This window comes from Rattus norvegicus, chromosome 1 (genome assembly GCF_036323735.1).
Source record: "Rattus norvegicus strain BN/NHsdMcwi chromosome 1, GRCr8, whole genome shotgun sequence".
Lineage (NCBI taxonomy): Eukaryota > Metazoa > Chordata > Mammalia > Rodentia > Muridae > Rattus > Rattus norvegicus.
Genome location: NC_086019.1, coordinates 31,185,904 through 31,207,189, shown reverse-complemented (window position 1 = coordinate 31,207,189; position 21,286 = coordinate 31,185,904). Strand labels below are relative to the sequence as shown.

The following is a 21,286-nucleotide window of genomic DNA, read 5'->3' as shown; positions in this document are numbered from 1 at the left end:
CCTGATTTGCAGGATGATATTACCCTCTGCTGGTTGGAGAGGGAACTGTCACATCAAGATTGTCAGCCCCTAGTTCCCCAACAGGGCTCTCCCTATCTGTGCCTTCTTATCTCTTTGGCTCTTCTGTCTGGGTACCTTCTGTTCCATACTCTCGCATCCTAACCTCTCTCTTTCTCCTTAGTTCCCAATCTCTTTTCCCCCCGAACACTTGGATGCTGGATATCTTAGTGGTAGGAAGATGGCCCTTGCCCACTCTAGCTCCAAATCATGGAGCATGGAGAAACCCTCCCTCACTCTTTCCTGACCTTTGTGCCTTTAGACCCCACTCATTATCTCAGGTTGTGGGGACCTGTCTGCAGGGTCAGGGTGTATCATAAGGGCTGCTAAAGAAGAAAATAGAGGGAGCAGTAGCACGCCAACATAGGGCTGAGGTCCCAGCCACACACATAAGAAATGATGTCCCTTCATGCATTACCTGCATTTGCACAGGTTACCTCCAGGATCTGTATAGGTCACAGCTGTTAACCTACAGTCATTCGGTATCTCCCCATCAGCATAGACATTACTGACTCATTTTCAGTAAATTTCCCTGTCTTGCTAGGTAGAAGTAATCACCCTCAGCACTGTTGGGCCTACGTTAGAGCTCGTCCTTATGGAGCCATCCAGAGGGCAAGGAAGAGAAGGTAGGGAGCCCCCTACCTCTGCTGTCCCAGTTCTGAGGCGTCAACCTAGAACGGCTACCAGGGTTAGGATGCCTGGACATCAGTGAAGGCATAGAGGCGAAGAAGAGCCTGGGAAGGAACTTAATTTATAGGCTATGCTGAGGGCTTAAGTTACAGGAAGTATAATGGGATGAGGGCCTGCCCCAGTTACCTCCCCAGGTACTTAACAGACTCAACAATGATAATACTAAGAACATTGAGTGACCGCCTACGGATTGGCACCCTACTCCCCAGCCCACAACTCTGCCTCTCAGAAAGCCTGCTCCCACCCGGGACAATCAGGTGAGAAAGCTATGCCCCAATTCCCTGCCTTCTGGGACCCCAGCAAGCCCAGCAGCTGTGAGGTCTGCCCCAGCCTTTCAGAAATCCATCTTCCTTCTGCTCCACACCCCTACTTGCAATCTTGGAGCTACACCCCATTTATCAGCCCGCAGTTTTGCCTGTCTCCTGAGAAGCCTGTTCCCACCCAAGACAACCAGCTCCATCTTCTGGTCCACACCTCTACCTGCAGCTGAAGATCTATACTACAAACCCTAGCCCACAGCTCTGCCTGCTTTTCGGAAGGCCTACTGCCTCCCAGGACAACCAGTCCCAGAGGCTTGCTACTCCCAGGAACTACCAGGCTAGCCAACACCAGAGACAACCAGATAGCAGAAGGCAAGTGCAAGAACACAACCGACAAAAGCTAGTGCAATATGGCGCTATCGGAACCCAACTTTCCTTCTACAGCAACCCACGGATCCTAACACACCCGAAGAGCAAGACTGTGACCTTAAATCTCAACCTATGAAGATGACAGAGATCTTTAATGAGGAAAAAGTCTTTAAGGGACATAAAAAGTCCCTTAAAGAAATACAGGAAAACAGAAACAGGCGAAACCCCTTAAAGAAAACCAGAGTCCAGATCCTAGCAGCCACATAACAAACCTGACCGTCTGCACATGCCTATAACACTGGACCTGAGACAGGCAAGAAACAGGAGGATTTCTAGGCAACCTAAGGAACACCAAGCCTCAGGTTTAAGGAGAAATACTTCCTTAAAGGAATAGGTGAAGAGTGATAGAGGTTTTTCCTCCTGGTGACCATGGCTATATACAGGCACATACATCCACATGTGTGCATATCGAATAGACATACTTGCAAATAAATGAAACATTTAAAAAAGTGATATTTTCTAATGTCTCTGTATTTTTGTGTCAGGACTATACTATTCTCTTTTGAACTAATAATTTTTTTTTCAAGAATTTGGATAGAATTCTTGTTAACTTTTTTCCTTTTCAGTTTATTAGAGGTAACATAAAATAAGGGAAAGGTTTTGACACGTCTTCTGTAAGTACATGAGTGAGAGTAGTCAGAACAACAAAGGAAAACTTTATTCCTAAAAGGGGAAGAGTACTGGGACTCATGAGTAGGTCAGCTGAAGCAGGAAGTGGCCCACTACTGCAGCCACAGCTCCATCCCTAGCTTCCCAGGGGGAAATTAAAGCCAAGCACCCTTGGGAGCCAAGGAGTCAAAGGGCAGGGCTCTGCTTCCAACGCCCTGTCCGCAACAGGAGCTAGAGTTGAGCATCTGGGCAGCAGCCATGCCTGTGGTGTCTCAGAAGCACCACCCTCAAACTTGACTGGCAGGATGGTGAGTCCTGCCAGTGACACGGCTGTACCATGAGCTCTCGGGAACACAGATTTAATGCTGTGCGAGCGTGCCAGTCACCATCAGTAAAACTCACAGCACTTGAAGCAGACATTGGAATAAGCGCATTCTGAAAACAAGTTTAATATTACAAAAAATTCTATGACAAAGGCAGCATTCCATTTAAAAGTGTATTCACGTACAAAGTATTAATGCTAAACTTTTAGCAGAAGATGAAGTAAAACATGGTATTCTGTGAGGTGCAACACACATTGACTTATTTTATATTTGACAACATGAATTTTCACTTGAAATATGAGTAAAATTACTGGAAAAACAAAACACACATTGCCTGATTCTCTTGACCATAGAAAGTACGTACTGCTCCTCTGAACACAACATCTGATCGCTATCACAGAAGTCTTTATCTTCTTATCTGCAATCCTTTTCTCAGTTTCTGTATCACAGGAGCACGTCTTTCTCACCCATTCCACAGCATCCGGTGCTAACCGAAGCAGACTCCTGCCAGGAAGTAGCCGCTCCCTTCTAGCCGGAGCAAGAGTCCATCTTTCAGTGCCGTAACTGCATTATTCAGCACTCCTCTTGCTCTAGGAAAGCTGTTTTGATCTCCCTTTATTTTAAACAAATTTTAACATCTTGTGTCTGACAGGCTAGAGTCAGGATGGGGCTTTACATAGATGTAAACAGACTGGAATCAATTGTCTTTTAAAAACAGTGAAAAAGACAGGCAGTTTGCCTTTCAATGTGCATTGTAAAATAACACAAACAGTCCTTTTGACAAAGTCTGTACACCCATCTGTCTGGCCTGGCCTGCAGACCTACATGGTTTAGTCATTTCTGATGCACACTGTGAGGTAGACGGTATCACCTCCTACCTGTCCATTGAAAACCACAGATATGGATGTCTGGGATCAAACATGAGCTGAGAGTTTCTTTTTCTCCTCAAACTGTTTGTCCACTGCCAGAGACAGGGCCTGGAGGAAACCCTCGATGGTGACGCTGGGAGCCTGAAAAGAAATGACCATTACTGAGTGGACCTGGGCTTTAGTGGGGCTGCATGACAGCTACCACCTATACATTTGTGGAATTAGGAAGAGGCTTAGCTCTATGTAGGGCAGACAAGCCCAGGGCCTCAGGCCCACAACAGGGAACCCAGCTGTGGTTTGTAAAGGTGATATAATTCATTGTTTCCTAGGCAGGGGAGACCAGCACTCATCCTCCTGCAAAGAAGGAAAAGAATCTGTTGGGAACAGAATAAAGGGCCTCAAGGTCTGACATTTTGGAAGCTTTTACAAAGAGCTGACCCAATGTCCTCGAACTGTGAGGCCTAACACTGATGCTTTATAATTGAGAATCACTATATAGCCAACATCAAGCTCTCCCTTTTGTGTCAAAGCACTCACATTCAGGGCGCTACTGATGGCCACGTCGACACAGCAGGTGTACCAACCACTGGTCAGGCAGAATACTAGGATTTAAGAGAACTGTGTGGCTGATGGGCTTGTGCTGGGGTCTGGCTCTGGGTAGGGAAGGGAGTGATTCCAGGTCACCATTGAGTGTGAGCAGAACTAAGCTCATGAGGCACAAGTGGATGAGGTGGGCTCTACCCACAAGTTCCCCAGTGCCCTGCGGTACACGTGTACCTGTAAGCACCACACATGTATAGGTATGCACGTATGAGCAGACACCTAGAGGAGCCATTTCTTCCCTAATACCTGCTATCTATGATGGACAGTATTGTCAACTTGACAGAGTCTAAAGTCACCTGGGAGAGACAGGCTCTGGGCATGTCTTTAGAGACTTATCCCAATTACATCAATTGTGGTGAGAAGACCTGCCCATTGTGGCAGCATCACTCCTTGGTTGGGGTCCTGAACTGTATACATGGGAAAGGAACTGTGCAGCACCATCCATTATTCACTATTCATTCTCTGCTTTTGATTGTGGACCAGCAGCTTCAAGTTCCTGCTGCTTTGACTTTCAGCCCTTGATGGTCTGTGGCCTTGAACTGTGAGCTAGAATAAACTCTTTCTCTAGTAAGTTAATTTTTAAAGAACTTTTATCATAGCATCTGGAATAGAAACTAAGACACTACCCCAGAATCCTGTGAGCAGTATAGGTGGGTGAGGAACCTGAGTATCCACTACCCAGGGCGAAGGGAAGCTTACCTGGATATACAGCGCATGAGCCAGGAAAGGAAGTTTCCTCAAGACCCGGCCGCTGAGGCCCTCACTCTTCCTGTATGAACATAATAATCATTCACAGACATCAACTTCATACACAAATGTATACAATTCAGGGATGATTTCTCTATGTTGGCCAAGACAACCCCAAAGCATGGGGCTCTGTGTGACCCTGTGCTGTCCTCTCTCTTCCCCAACATGATCTGTCACCTTTGGTTCCTGCTCCGACTGAGGCTGTAGGACCGAGTGCCCCCTGAAAGGCATCAGGTGTGGAGGAAGACACGGTGGCACAAAGCTGCCAACAGAATCCCCAACCAGGTCTTAAATTTTTACAGAAATCTCTGAACTGTATTCTTCCTCACTGATTTACGTCTCTAACAACATGGCGTTCTTTATGTTAATCTTTCACTCAAAATCTTCCACATGTTCCATGGCTTCCAAATGAAGTCCAAATTGGCCAGAAAGTGAAGTTCACAGCCCGGTTGCTCTGCCTCTCTAGCACTGCCACAGTGATCAGTGGGAAGTCGTCTCCCACATATTGCCAACACACTGCCAGAAGGCCCTGATGTTCTGCAACGCTAAGCTATTTCCCTTCTCATGTTCCTTCTACCAGCTGCAGGCCACCGCTGCCCTTGCCAGCTATTCATGCCTATTTCTGCAGTGCCCGTGGATAGCTCACCTCCAGAGCCTTCTCTGGCCTACAAAGAAAATCACAATACCTAGTTACCTCAGCAAGTGATTTTTCTTGGATAAAAAAATGATACCAGGTGAAGTGTGATGGTGCATGCTTTTAATCCCAGCCTGATCTACAAAACAAGTCCAGGATTGCCAGGGCTTGTTACACAGAGAAATCTTCTCCTGAAAAAACCCAAAAGACATCAGTTTATACCTTGAAATTTCACTCAAAAGGAGGCTCAACTTCGACACATTATTTTCAATGAAGCCAATCATTTCCAGCTCTCGAAGGGTCAACAGCTGCTGACGGGGATATATGATCTGGCACTGGGGGACAGAAGCAGTGTAGTTACGACAGAATCCACATAACACAAGGTAGAGGCACCATGAGCAAAGGGACCAGTACTTCCAGGGCTATCACAAACTGTCATGACTTATGTAAGTCCAAAATAATCACTCAAACACAGGCACTAGAAAACAGCTGTGTATTCTAATGGTCTTCCCCAACATGCCCGTGCTTCTTCAAAGGTTGGTATACAGATAATAAAGCATGGCTCAGGGTCAGCAGCTCGCCAGATCTGAGCTCTTGGCCTAGGTATTTCTTGGCTTCATGTCAGGGCTTGGGGAGTGGGTAGGGGGCCATGATGGGTAGTATTAAGCTGCTGCCTTAGTTCTAGAAATACATGTCGAACCTAGAGAAGCAGAACTGGATTGCAGAGCCAGGACCACAGCTGTCTTCAAAAGAAGACTCTTAGTCCACTCTTCAGGGATGACTAGTTTATTAGAATGACAGATAAGGCAGTAAGTCCCCAAAGCTCTCTCTCATAGATTGAAGGCTTTGTCAAGTTGCCACACTAAGCCTTCAGGGTGGCACTGACTGCTTCCACGGAAGCTTTCTATGCATACTTTAGGAAACAGGTTTCTGTTTGGTGTTCTACCTTTCTGTACGAGGGACTGTTTCAGGTCATCCAGGGAACTTATACAGGTGGGCACACCTCACAAGAGACCAGATTGCGAGCTCCTGGTAGACTGAGATCCAATTTCATAGTATCTGCCTTCAGGACCAGCCCAAGTCATATCAGTGTCTGAGTATCTTGTTCTTTCTTTGCATATGCATGTGTGTGTGGTGTGTATGCATGTATGCTTGCATGATCAGTATGCTTTGCCAGAAGCTGATGTCTTTCTTAATGGCTTTCCATCCTACAGAAAAAGGCAAGATTTATCACTTGAACCCAGAGCTCACAAATTTGACTAATTAGCTAGCAGGCCTGCTCCAAGGATTCCATCCCTTTCTCCTGACTCCTGGGATTATAGGTAGGTTTGCCACATTTACGTGGGTGCTGGGAACCTGAACTCTAGTCCACGTGCTTGAGTGGCAGGCACTCTATCCAACAAACCATCTCCCAAACTCTAAATTTTTCACAAAATGACCAAAGAAACTGGTTTTAGCTCCCTCAAAATCTAGGCTAAACACCTCGGAATTCTAGACTCTAGATTCATGGCATAAGTGATAAATGTAACACTATGAGGGCTGAAAGGCACATCAAAGGTGTCTTTGACCTCTAACACTTCTAGCTTCCTCACTGGGCCTGCCTCACGCTAAGCTCCAGTAGTAACGAAGCTCCAGGGATGCCCCACCCCCACTGACGCTAGGATAAGTTGCCAATTCAAGACAATGTTAACTTGAGTACCTTATTGGGCTCCTGACTGAGCTGGCTCCCTCTTACTGCCCAAAAGTGACCAAGCCACTCACGGTAAGGTCTACTATCTTATAAAGTGTCAGGTAATGGCTACAGGATCCATTGAGGACAGTTCCACTCTGCTGGCTAGGGACAATTCCATTACAGCAATCATTATAAATCTCTACTTGTTTGCTTGCTTGGTTACTGCCCAAGTTCCTTACATTCTATAATCAGATGCAGTCTGAGAACCACAGCTTTCAGTCAGTCATAGGTCTGTGAACTTCAGTTACTATAACTTTCAGTCAGATGGTATTCCAAAAACTTTGGCCTTCCGTCAGTGTAATCTGTGAAGCAAGACTTTCATTGTCCTTTGTATAGACTAAGAGACTGGTCACTTTAATAGTCTATGGTTGGCTCAGAACCAGGATGTGTTTAATAGTCTGTCTATAGCCCTCTCACTAACCTTCTACACACTGGTACCTCAAATACTGAAAAGTGTTAATCATAAAGTACCAGAAGAACAGAAACATTGTTAAGAGAATGGTACAATGACACATTTTGTATAGCACATATATATGTATGTATATGTATGATGTATATATGTGCTATACAAAACCATTATTTTACAGGCTTATTCAAAATTTTCTTAACTCTTAAAGGAAATAAATATAAAAAATACTGACCCCATAGGGGTCATAGATATAACATAAGTATAATTTCCAACGTAGGAAGCCTATAATAAAACGTCTATTAGAAGTAGTATACATTAAGCTATGCCAATTAACTACTAACATGTAGAAACCTAGTAATGGTCAGGAGTGAAACAGACAAAGGTACCTTCATCAGTTCTTCTAAACAAGACAGGTAGATTTTGAAGATGGCTGCTGCAGAGGGGGGGCCAATATATTGTTTGATGTCAGCTCTATCCACAAAGGCCACATCAATCTTCTCAGTGATGTTGGAAGTGGTCAGAATCACCACATTGGAATGCCTGTTGTAATGAGTAAGAAAGAACTAGGCACAATTACACCAGTCCTGACCGTGCAAAGTCAAATGGTCTTCTGAGTGGGAGTGAGGGTGATGACAGGAAAGACAGAAAGAAGACACAAGAGACAGGTATGGGAGGGCTGCTTGGTTAACAAATGCAGCAGCGAGTGTATTTCTCATAGCCGCCTTACACTTTCAGTTCCATGGGCAGCAAAGACACAAGCTAACAGAAACAATTTCCTAAACACAAGACACTTGTTCCTATGCCCCCAAACCTCTGTTCTTTCCACCAAGGTCAACAGAATCCTCAGCCCCTGGCCTTGAGTCTCAGGTGCACCTCTTCTTATCCTTCCATGCCTCAGCAGGCTGGGAAACCTGCCAACAGGCCCTGACCTGCCTTCACTCTGCCTGGCAGGCAGACTTTTCCTCTTTTTGTCTCTGCTTCAGAAGTGGTAAATGGCTCCCAATACACAATGTGCTTTAAAGACTCAGTTGTCTGCCCTATTTGACAGGTACATGGTAGGAGGGACAGTAGGTCCGTGCGTGGAAGAGCCTAGCTAGCTTTATTTTGGTGGCTATGCCAGAGTAGCTTTCCACCAAGCCTTTCTATCCGGAGAGCCCCTGATCTCTAGTCAGCTGCTCCTGGCTTACAGCAGGTCTATGTTCAACAGACACTCCCGAGGCTTTTGTGTCTGGAAAGCTGTGGTATATATACTCTGTTGGACTTGTCTCACCTACCTGAGCTTTGGGGAAGACCTCACTTTGTGCGACATCCCTGACCACCCTATCTACAACCTTAGTGAGGAACCTGAGGCAATGGAGACTCTCGGCCTTAAGCATAATAAAGGCAAAAGGGACAAGGAGTGCTGTCCTTCTGTCCACATCACTGTTTAACTAATGGGAAGAAGATGATGACTGCCTCTTCTGGGGGATGGGGGGTGGGGTGGGCAGACAACCAACCTAATGGAGTACTCCAGGCAGGCAGGTGGGGAAGATCAGAAGCATTATAGGGGATCCTAGGCAGGCAAGGGAGAAGCCCATCAGGGGATCTCGGGAAGAAGAGTGCAGTCAGTATGACAGAGATTCTGGGTAGCGGGATAGAAAGCTGATCAGTTGGAGACAGGACATAGGTAAGAGGTTTGATATTTAATGTTTCTCTGGTCTACTATTGGAATTGGGCACACAGAACTGGGAGTGATGCTAGAAAAGAGAGTGGTGAGGGTTTCAGACAGGCTGTGGAAGGCACCTTCCTCAGAGACTGTAGGGAGACAGATAGCAAAAGCCAAGGTGAGGGAAATGATTATAAAGTCACCAAGCTGCTTAAGAGTAATCTTAAGATTATTTGCCCATCACATTTCTTCATCATTACTCATGTACTATTTATCCCAGTGTTACCTTTTAATCTGATCAATCTGAGTCAACACAGCATTGACTACACGGATAGCATCTGATGGCTCTGCGCCTGCCCTGCAAGCATTTCGAGCAGCTGTAAGACTCTCCACCTGTGTGGACAGAGTAACAGGTCAAAAGGAAGAGTAACTGGCACTTCACAGGCAGCTAAGGATTGTGTTAACTGACTGAATAAAAGAATGAATGTGTCTATGTGTGTTGCTGTTCCTAGAAACTCAATGCACGGGGTGCTAGGAAAAGATCCATAGAAAAGAGCTCGCAACACAGCTAACCAAATGAGAGGGATCAGGCAGTAATAGCAAGAGGCAATGCAGACAAAGAATGACTACCTTTGAGTGCTTACCTCATCAATCAGAACAAACACCAAAGCTTCTTTATCATCAATCAAGTCCTGAATCTTCTGGAACATCTTAGTTACCAACTTGCCACTCTGAAACCAAAGTCCTCTTATTAGTGGTGCCAACTGTAGTCGATACAGGAGCACAAAAGCATCACAACTGTAGCCATCTCTCTGATGGCCCCTCAGAAAACTCCCAGCATAACACGAGATCTAGAGATGGCTCTAGAGATCAGCACAAGTGCTGCTGCGTTCTAGGACGTGGAGACCTGAGACTGCATCTGTTGTTGCTCAGGGAGGCACAGTGCAAGTGACCCCATTGATGATCCCCTGTGTAAACTTACTTCCCTGGGAACAAGGCAAACCACTGGTAGCAACACAGAAACTGATGAGGGGAAAATCACAGGTGCTCTGTTCCCAGTTGCCTATATCCTGTCTTAACACCTACCCAAGAGCATACTGAGATAGATGCCCTATGCATACAGTCTGCTTTCAGGACTCAGCTGCACACACTACATTGTACTAGGGGACACCTCAATTCAGATCCAGAGTACATGAGTATGAAGGCTTCTTGACAAAGGGCAGTCTACAGAACACAGAGTTTGGAACTTGTTGAATGCCTAGTGGGTGTCTTACCCTACCCAATAGGAGGTCTGGGACATGTCCTCAGAGGGTTTGCCCCTTCAATTCAGCCTGCCTCCAAGTCCTCTAGCTCTGGAGCCCATCTCTGACCAGAATCAGGTATTTTTTTACTTTCTCATTTCACCTACCTCTTTCCAGAAGCTTATGTGTTTGGAATATCTAGTCTAGACAGAAGACACTGTTTCCCAACTATGTCTAATTGTTTCAACAATTAAAACATGTAATACTTACTTCTGAAAACCACTTAGAAAATAGGCTGTGGCTGTTTATTTCAATTAACTGGCCATACCGGTACCTAAGATGATAAGAGGAGAGATAAGGAAACTACAATGCCTTTGACACCACATTCTTCCACTGCCCACATTCTGAGACTGACCCCCCCCCCCATTCCTAACGATAGCAGCTCCATATAATTAATAATTGTAGAAAATCTAATAGGATGCAATAACAGGTCCAGATAAAAGTAAGTCAAGTTCCCCATATCCTCATTTGAATCAAACAGCAAAACCTCTCATTTTAATCAGTTATAACTTTTATTTCCAATATAAAACAAAAAGTAAAATAAAACAAAAAAAGAGCATTAATAAGTTTTTTCTTCTATAAACCCCAAAGTGCTGTGACAATTCTTTTTCCCATAGACTCAGGTCTTGGAGTACTTAGGGGTCAAAACTCACTAATGCTGTTAATCAGAGAAAGTCTAAAATGGCACTCACTGCCCTCTACCCAGAAATAGCACACACCGAGTATCATTATGCAAGGGGAGAGAAGCAGGCTCCTAGGATATATCCCCTCACCCCCGCCCCTTGAAACCGTTTATATATCTCTGGCTGTCCTAGAGCTCTCTATGCAGATCAGGCTTCCCAGACTCTTCATAGTTCTCAGGTCATGGGTCCACAGAAGAATTCCTTGCTTTTAAGAAATGCCAGTAGGTCCTCTTTTCAAAGCACTCATCAGTGAGCTTTTGCTAGTGACCCCACTAAGCCATTGAGAAGGGGCAGAGTGAAAACACCATTTTTGGGTGAAGTGGCAACATATTGCGTTGTTAACTTCAATCCGTGTTGCAACAAGATGGAAAAAAAAAAGTACCAGTAGTATTCCATTTTAAAACCACAGCACTAATTACTCTTACTGCTTACAAAGTGTAGAGAAGGGTGTTAAAAACATGACAAAGAGGGCTGGAGAGGTGGCTCAGCGGTTAAGAGCACTGACTGCTCTTCCAGAGGCCCTGAGTTCAATTCCCAGTAACCACATGGTGGCTCACAACCATCTGTAATGGGATCCGATGCCCTCCTCTAGTGTCTGAAGATAGTGACTGTGTGATCATAGACATAAAACAAACAAATAAATCTGAAAACACCAACCAACCAACCAAAAAAAGAAAAAGAAAAACCCATGACAAAGGGATAACTAAGAGCCTGAGGTAAATATTAAATATAATTAATTTTAAAACATTATATTTAACAGAATGGGGAGGAGAAATAATTTATATATAAATTATTATATATGCATATATACATATATATATATATATATATGTATACGCTGTTTTTAACTTATGAGATAAACACAAATTCCCACATTTTTCTAAGTGACCCTGGCTGTCTGTCCATCAGGCCTCTTTCAACTGTAAACTAAGGTACCCTAGACACTGTGGAGCTCTTCAAGAATTTTTTCTAACAGGATTTCTGATTTTAGAAGGAAAATCTATGAAGAGCATACACAGCTCTTTTAGAATTTTTTGTTGTATCGTTTTTTGCTTTCTGATTTTGATCGGAAAACCCAAGAATTATTTTTAGAATTTTTTAGCGGTATTTCTGACTTCATCAGAAGATCCAAGAATTTTTTATAGCAGTTTTTCTGACTTTGGTCAGAGAACTTTTAGAATTTTTACTAGCAGAGAGCTGTCTCGAACAGAAAGCTAGCTGTCTCAAAAAGAGACTCTGGAAAGCCATTTCAGCAGGACATAGGCTTGGACCCATGATCTGACTTGGAGTCACTTGTTTTCATTGCTCCCAGACACCCTGTCTCCAAGCTGGTCCTTGGCAAGATATAACCACAGGGGCATCAATGTCCTTTTACTAGTAAATGATAAACACACAGACAGACAACCTGTCTGTCACCCAGGAATGTGACACCAGAGGCAGAGAAACTTTTTTTTAGTACACAGGCTGAAGTGCTAGGCTGCCACTATTATCCTTAGGGTACTTTACAAGACTGAATCAAACCTGAGACCATGTTGGGTATAGAAGAATGAACTGACCTACATCCAAGGAGAGGAACTCATGCATCAGGACTGAAAATAAACATTTTTTTTTCTTTTTTTCTTTTTTTTTTTTTTTCAGAGCTGGGGACCGAACCCAGGGCCTTCCGCTTGCTAGGCAAGCGCTCTACCACTGAGCTAAATCCCCAACCCCGAAAACAAACATTTTAAATGTCACAACTCCCATGCCTGCTTCTTTCCTCTCTGTTGTCAGTTACCTGCTTGACAGTCTGATGGTCAGTTTCTGGGCTAATGCCTTACAAAGGGATGTCTTTCCAGTACCCGGAGGACCTGCAATAATAGTCAGGAAATATAGTCAAGTCATTGCTTTTTAAGCATAGTTAAGTGCTATCACTGCTATTACTCTAAGTATTAATTGTTACGTTATAGCTTAAAAGCTCTAGAGTCTCACCATGTAGCCCTGATTGGACTTCACTAATATGGTCTCTATTTCTGGTCTCCCAGCTGACAAACTGCTTCCTGGCTCTTAGCCCCTCTAGGCATATTGAGTACACACTACATGTCTGGTCTACATTTCGGTGACACCAGCCCTAGTCTCCACACTTCCTTTATGAAGTCCACACTCAAGGCACGTTCCTAAGGCCAAATATAGCCTTCCTGGTAAATGGAGGTACAAGACCACTCCTGCAGGTAATGCAAAGGAACCCCATGTTAGACCAACAGCAGTTTATATCTGGAACGCCACTTAGGACTATCTGTTAAAGGTTGTTTGGTCCCCAGAGTGGTGCCATGGTGGTTGCAGAAAGTGAAAGGTGAAGTGTGGCTTTAGGTCACTGAGGTATGTACTTGAAGGGGATCGAGAGACCTTAGTCTCTTCTTCACTGTTGGCTACAATGTGATGACTGCTCTCCCATGTGCTTCACCACAGGCCCCAAACAGCATAGCAGCAACAGCTGACCTCAAACTTAAGACATCTGCCCACTTCTTCTGCCCCTAACGGCTAAGATAAAAGGTCTACTCTACCATAGGATTTATTTACATTTTATGTGTACGAGTATTTTGTTTTAACCTGTATATAAGTATAACACTTGCATTCAGGACCCTCAGAGGGCAGAAGGTTACCAGATCCCCAAAAACTAGAGTTATAGATGATTGTGAATTACCATGTGGGTGCTGGGACTTGAATCCCAGTCTTCTGCAAAAGCAAGAGTTCTCTTAAACTACTTAACCATCTCTCCAGCTCCTTAAATGATACTTTGTAAATGATGTTGGGCAATCTGACAATCATAATTGGCATAACCAGGGTAATTAACCTAGGCTTCTCTTTTGCTGTGGTTGTCTTTTTTTTACTGTTTTGTTTTGAGACAGGGTTTCTCTGTAACAGCCCTGGATGTTCTGGAGCCCACCAGCTCTGTAGACACGGCTAACCTTGAACTCACAAGAGATCTGCCTGCCTTTCAAGTGCTGGGATTAAAGGCGTGTGCCACCACTACCTGGCTGTGGGTGATGTCTTTATTTTGTTCCAGCTCTATACAGCAATGGGAGTGGGAGCAAATCAACAATTTCCTTCTAAAAAGAACCTGATGGAATTTCTTTAGAAACATGGCTCCTGTAGTTCACTCGCATGAAGTGAAACAGGGACTATAACAAAGAAAAGAAAGTTGACTTGTTTATTCTAAACAATTATGTTCAGTTGGGAAAACAAGCAACCATTTCATATAAAAAAGGTTAGAAGAAAGCAAACAAGTTGCCTCCTCCAAGAGAAGGTTGGTTAACAAATCTGTCAGATTTTAGTTAACTGAATCAGTTTCACATACATGGAATATCCAAGAACAATTCTGATGACTTCAGAAAAGAAAGGGCTATAACATTGTAGAAGGACTAGATATGAATCATTGTAATGACAAGCTAACTCCAGGCCATTCACTTTGTCACATGAAAACCCGCCCACCTCACCGTGCAGCAGTACCACCCGGTTCCAGGTGATAAGGTTGCTGTCCACATTCTTGTCTGAGAATAGTAAGGTGGTCATCACATAGTCAAGGAGCTAATAAGAAAAGGCAGAAAGGCAGATCAGGCACCTGTAAGCAAAGGTTTACAAAAGCATGCTATGTAGGTCTGCCCCTCCTGACACTCAGACTACCTCCTATCAGTTACTCATGTTCTAGAAGACATCTTTAAAAGGAGAGAAGGTAAAATCCTGGTTGGTACCATGCTAAGGAAAAACAACCATCACTTTTACTTAGAATGACAACATGTACTAAGATGTCCAAAGTCCTTAGAAGACAGAAAACTCCCTCCTTGAAAACAACAGAGCAGGTAGGAGGGTATGCTATGCCTCATGTCAGAAGCCCGAGGAGTGCCTTCCAGATGCCAAGTGACAGTTTCCTAGTATGCCCCCCAAAGAGCTAGTCTCTGACCATTTTCTACCTAAAGGATTAGTTCTCTGCTGGAGACCTCTGATGGATTGGCACTCAGATGTGGGCCACTGGTGGACAGGATTTCCAAAATCCCTCTTGAATTGCAGAACATAGTGAGGTTGGAAAGCAAGACAATAAATATATTCTGAAAAAAACTTACATGTGATTTGACCTCCACATCATACACGAGGCTATCCCAAAGCCCATGAAATTCAGCTGTCAAAGAGAATAAGACAAAAAGCTCAATTTTAGGAAGAATTTGAGACCAATGCTTTCCAACTGCAGATCAAGACTGATACAGCAAATGGTTTATCTTTTTTTCCCAAAGTTCAACTTTTCTTAAAAGTAAAGATCTTAAATAAATGCTAGTCATATGATTTTGACAGATATGTGAAATAAAAGGATTATTTTCACCAAGTCAGTTAGCTCAAGAGGAAGGAGGAGGATCACAAGTTCAAGGCCTGCCAGGGTTAAGAGTGAGTTCAAGGACAGCCTGGGTGAAACCCTATCTTAAAACAAACATACAAAGAGGACCTGACATGAAACTTAGAGTTTATGTGCGGCTTTGAGTTCAATCACCAATGTAAGCGAGATAAAATGAATTGCTCTTCATGTTCGGGGGTCATTGCTTTTACGAAGGAATTCTCCCCATCCTCTAGGCTAGTAGTTGTCACAGTGCTAGAGTTCTCTGCATGCTATTGCAAGAGAAAGTTATCAACAGTTTTACACAGTTTACACAGCTATGAACCCTGGAAGCATCAATAAGTTCTGACTGGCCTGGCCAGAAATGCCCATTGGTGCACTAGTGGACTAAATGGTATAGGAGTAACCAATCACTGTGTGACTGTGCTTAAAGCTGAAACCACAGGACTGAACTCAACCCTGGACTAAACTCCATGGCTGACTAGGTCACAGGCTACGGGAGAACCTAATACTATTTGTTAAGTAGATACAGTAATAAACTCCCCCACCCCACCCCTAGCTCTTCTCTTTTTACACTCAGTGCATCTTCTGACCCTCATCAGAGAAGCCTCTTTTTGTAATAGATATAACTGCCACACAGAGACAGACAGCAGGTCTAGAATAAGAGACTGTGAAGTTCCTTTTTTTTTTTTTTAAAGATTTATTCATTTCTTATATATAAGTACACTGTAGCTGTCTTCAGATACACCAGAAGAGGGCATCGGATCTCCCTACAGATGGTTGTGAGCCACCACGTGGCTGCTGGGAATTGAACTCATGACCTCTGGAAGAGCAGTTGGGTGCTCTTAACCACTGAGCCATCTCTCCAGCCCGACTGTGGAGTTCTTAGATCTAAATGTGACATCTATATCACATGGTACCCTCAGGCTCATGGGGCATCATGGAAGGGAAAACAATTTTAAGAGCTAGAATTAGTGGATGTCGCAGTATTTGTCGGATGTGGCTTGCGAAATTCCACCCCTATCTCAGGAACTACTGCAATGGATGGCTGCTAGGGGAAGGAGAGTCAGTTTTCTTCAGGGCAGATGTAGCACCAAGTAGATCCAGTTGGTTTAAAACAAACAAACAAACAAACAAACAAACAAACAACAACAAAAGGCAGCACATGATGTTAGGAGGCAAAAATGGTGGTGAGGACAGGGGAGGAATTAGAGGGAAGGGGACAGAGTTGAGCTGATCAAAAACTATTATAGGCATGTATGAAATATCCAACCACTAAAATATTTTCCAGAAAAATGTCATTGTTCAATATTTCCAGTTTTGCCATTTGTTACATCCTCTTGCTTTCTCTGGGTTTATTTTTTTTTTTCATCCGTTTATCAGTATCTCTAGAGGAAAAAGTCCAGGTCTAAGATATTTATTTCAAATGCAAGCCTATAAATTTCCTTTTTGGACTAATGTATTCCATAAATAATAGTGCACTGTATTTTCGTTTTCACTGAGTGCTGCAATTTATATTTTGTCTTAGACATGCCCTTTAAGTTATTGAAGTGTGTTTTAAACAATCAAAAAACAAATTGTAGAAACATAAAACTTGGTGACTGAATTAATAATTCCTGGCTACTACCTATTGGAACTCAGTAGCAAAGTCTTCAGAGAAGCATTGTCATGGCAGGCAAGAACTGCCTGGTAGGGGAGACAAATCGAGCAGGCGTTGTAGAAATTTTTTTTTTTTTTTTTTTTGGGTTCTTTTTTTCGGAGCTGGGGACCGAACCCAGGGCCTTGCACTTCCTAGGTAAGCGCTCTACCACTGAGCTAAATCCCCAACCCCAGAAATTTTTAACCCAACCCAAGGTTTTTAATCCACCTTTGACCATTTAGTTTTCAGATAAAATATGCACATAACCTTTATATTTATAATAAAAAAAAGCTTTGAACAGTTCCCACAGGCAGGGATAAGGACTGCACCTGACATCCTTAGTCAGACACAGTCTGTGAGGTGTACAGAAACAACAGCCTCAGTTCAGGAATGTGCTCCTTCCTTTGCGATCACCATCAGTTAAGTCTCTGGTAGTCCCTGAAGGCCCGCATACTGAAGGCCTGATCATCAGCTATGGGAGGTAGCGGAACTTTGACAGGCCAGGAGGTTTTAAATCATGTCTGTGAAGACATTGTGGGTGCACAGACCTCTTGCTCCCTCTCTTGCATCTGGCCTTGAACAGGCTTCCTCTGCCACCCTTCCCTCTCATATGATGCTTTGCCTTGCTAAAGGCACAAAGCAATGGAGCCACTATTTCATGAACAAAAACTGTAAGCCAAAATAAACTCTTCTCCTTATAAGCTAATTGTCTCAAGTATTTCTTATAGCAATGGAAAGCTAATACAGTGAGATCCTTTTAATTTACTTCAAAAGGGATAAATCAACTTAAAATCTTATAAAACCAAAGAACCAAATCATCTCATTAAGTGACATGGAATACCCTAGACTTCCTTGGCTGCCTCCCTCCACCACTACCCTACTGTCAGGACCCTGTACCTGCAGGCAAAACCCAGTGACTTGCTGCAATTATATTTTCTGTTTCTTCATCCAAATTTTCACTGCTGGGGCCTTCTTCATTCAGCTGGAAGATGTGAAGTGCAATGGTGCATGCACTCAGATCAATGGGCTGTTGATGAGGTAAAAAGAAAACAGCTATGCAATGAGAGCACTCCTTTACTTGGATTATATGTGCGCAAGTCCAAAATAAACATCAAGGGACTGTGTTATTAAAACCAGTTCTCAGATTAGATGAAAACTTTAGCATTTCTTTTCTGATCTAGGATTAGCTCTTAAGGTGTTTACCTATTTCTCCCGCCAATTCTGAAAACAGGGTTTTGGTATGTAGGAGTGGCTGCCTGGAGTGCCTATGTAGACCAGGCTGCCTCAAACTCAGAGATGGAACTGCTTCTGCCTCACAAACACTGGGATTAAAGAGGTGTGCTCTACCATTCCTAACACAATTAATTTTTTTTTCTTTTTTTCGGAGCTGGGGACTGAACCCAGGGCCTTGCGCTCGCTAGGCAAGCGCTCTACCGCTGAGCTAAATCCCCAACCCCAACACAATTAATTTTTAAGTGATTTTCTTTTCTTTCTTTGTCATTGTGAAGTTAATGCCAACATTTATATAAAGAACAAAGTTCTCTACAACCAAACTCAGAGGTAGTCCAGTCAAGTGGGTCTGAGCAGAAATGGCTTTCCATACATCCACATGGTTTCCTTTCTATTTCTTTTCCCACTAGGGCATCTTTATGTCTGTCCTTCATTTAGAATGGCCAAATATTTTTTCTTCCCAAAATCAGAGTAGGATTCTGAGTTTCAAAATGAGAAATAAAGTGCAATTCTACCATGGGATCATATTAAGGCACAGGACACATGCACTGTGACTGATGACTTTAGCCTTGACCAAGGGAATGCTGTCAGATATGTCCACTGAGAGTGGAGTTTCTTCTACACCCAAGTAACCATGCCTTTTCTAGCCCATTTTAACGCCCAACTAAATGACATGGAGACCTAATAAATTTGTTAGTAAGCTGCAAGCTCTAATAAAAGCTAGGCAGATACTATGGTATCCTGACCATGCTGGCCTGGCCTACTTCTCAGTCATGTGGCATTGCCTGTCACGTTGGTCTTGCCCTGGCTGTTCCTGTTCCATCTATCCTCTCCTCACGGTGAATCCTCCTGGTCGTTTTCCTTTCCCTTTCTGCTCATCTTTCTCTGCCTTTCTTCCTTTTGCTTGGGGTCCCCTAGCTGGAATTGGAAGTCCTGCCCTATTCTATTCTATTCTATTCTGTCCAGCGATAGGCTGAATCAGCTCTTTATTAACCAATCAGAAGTATTACACATCAGTGACGCAGGAGAATCTCCAAGTATTGTGACAATACTAAAAACCAGACTGCAACCAGATCTCTGCAACAGCAATCAGCATCTGAGCACACAGTACATGAAACTATCTCTCAAGAACCCAGTGCAAACTAGGCAAAAGGTTTCACTAGCTGTATTCTCAGCCCTCAAAACCAGTTCATTGTGAAGGGTAAGAGCCACACAGCCACTGATGCTTCCTCCTTAGGGATAGGTGTTTTCGTCCTGGTGATAGACTGTCCTATCTAGTATACCGACACTGCTAACACAAAGCTCCCAATTTCCTATATGTGATCAGAAGATAGTGGTCAAGTCAATCTGTACATGAGATGAGATGAAGGGCTTCCATAAAACAGGCCCCTCTCATAACTTCCACATGATCTACTGTCTTAATGTACTCCCAAGCACACAACACCTGTTCATGGACAGAGCTGCATTCAGGTACTCAGGCACAGCCTGATATGCTATAGCTCTGTAGCCCAACTGTCAATTTCTCATTCCTGTTTGTTCCTGGCTCTGTCAGGAGCATCCTGACACATAGTAGCCCTACTCTAGCACCAGCTCCAGGACAGCAGGGTAAGTCATCACCAGCTCCCACTAGTCACACACCCTTCCCATGCACGTGTGTCACATCCCTTATGAAAGGTCAGTCCCTCCTCTCTGTGCTCTTTTTCCCCTCCACCTTCACCCAGAAGCAGCCTCTGGCTTCTCTCTCCCTAATAAACCTCCCATGTGAGATCTGTTGCATTATGTGACTTTATGCAATCTGTTGCTTAGGTCATAAGAGCCACCAAAACCAACAGATAGGTAAGGAACCTGCTATCAAAATTAGTTATTTGTGGCAGTCACCTCATGCTCCCTAAGGACTCAGTTACCAGCACTATGAACAAGCAATTTACCTGAGGGTCTTTAGCCTTTAATTCTGTGTCAACAATAGATACCGACTGAACATTTCTAGTTAGAAAAGGCTCATCAAACTCAGTCCACACGTAATCTCCAAACACAATGTTATGCCTCTTGAGCAGCCTGTAAACGCTCTGCTTTATATCTTCTTTTTTTGCAGTGCTAGAGAGAGAGATAAAACATACACAAAATAACTTAGTTAAGAAATGCACTAATGTATACCAGGTCTGGCTGTAAGTTCAGCATGCAGGAAGCTGAGACAGAACTTTTTTCAAATACACACACACACACACACACACACACACACACACACACACACTGTCTCCCTCTCCCATCCCCACCCCTCCCTGCTTCCCTCAGACCTTACATATACACAAGAAAGTCATAGTCATCTTGGGATCAACTGTAGAGACCCAGGCTTGCAGCCACACCATCAGCCACCCTCAGGCTCCTAATTAGAAAAAGGAGGACCTACAAGTTCTTGACATGCTACTATGAGAATAAAAATTCAGTGTTTGGGATAAGCCCAAAACATAATGAACATTCAATCCACGTTAGCAGCCCTTTTAAGAAAAACCTGAAAATGCACAGCTATAGGGTCTAACCTGGAGTACGTATGTTTGTAACAGGAGATCTGCCACCAGATTCAGGCTTAGCAAACTACTAATTCACCTCCGTGCTCTACTGACACTGCACTTTCTTGCACCCCCAACTGACTGGAGATCACCTCTGTCGCTGAGCAGGTGCAGTCCTACTACCTGGAGATCATCGTATCATACTTAGGTTGTGCTTCTACAGGCCAGTCAGTTGAGACCTAGGGGTCCTGACAGAGAGTGTGGTAGGGTCTGGAAGGGATATGCAGCAATGTGAGAGGTGAAACTCAAGAGTAACGTGTGGTGGGATGGAGGTAAAGTCGGATCATGCTGTTAGGGTCTTCTAGGGTGGAGTCATGTCAGGTCTTACTCAGTGGGTTGATGTCGGGCTGCTCGGGTCCGGCGAAGTGGGGCCGTGCTGAGGGGTAGGGCGCTATAGGGTGGGATCCTAAGAGTTGGGGTAAGGTCGTGTTATTTGGAGTCACGCGGTGGCGGGATCGGACCGGGTCGCACCACGCATGGTCGGACTCTTCACAGCTCA

General features: G+C 43.9%; 1 protein-coding gene and 1 non-coding gene across 4 annotated transcripts in view; one reads left to right on the top strand and one right to left on the bottom strand.

Moving 5' to 3' along the window:
• Window positions 1-21,286, bottom strand: part of Trip13 (thyroid hormone receptor interactor 13) — a 44,939-nt gene that overhangs the window by 23,449 nt on the left and 204 nt on the right. For 2 of the 3 annotated variants that reach the window (NM_001011930.1, XM_039103353.2), the window contains 12 exon segments: window positions 3,247-3,378; window positions 4,540-4,609; window positions 5,444-5,556; window positions 7,749-7,902; window positions 9,294-9,400; window positions 9,652-9,738; window positions 10,519-10,582; window positions 12,766-12,838; window positions 14,465-14,555; window positions 15,089-15,144; window positions 17,888-18,017; window positions 20,149-20,314. In NM_001011930.1, the coding sequence (NP_001011930.1) occupies window positions 3,283-3,378; window positions 4,540-4,609; window positions 5,444-5,556; window positions 7,749-7,902; window positions 9,294-9,400; window positions 9,652-9,738; window positions 10,519-10,582; window positions 12,766-12,838; window positions 14,465-14,555; window positions 15,089-15,144; window positions 17,888-18,017; window positions 20,149-20,314 (1,207 nt within the window). In that variant the 3' untranslated portion in view covers window positions 3,247-3,282. 3 annotated transcript variants of the gene reach the window in all.
• LOC120100379 (small nucleolar RNA SNORA21) lies at window positions 11,219-11,356 on the top strand. Its single transcript, XR_005500141.1, has one exon. It is a non-coding gene; the product is annotated as a small nucleolar RNA SNORA21 (small nucleolar RNA).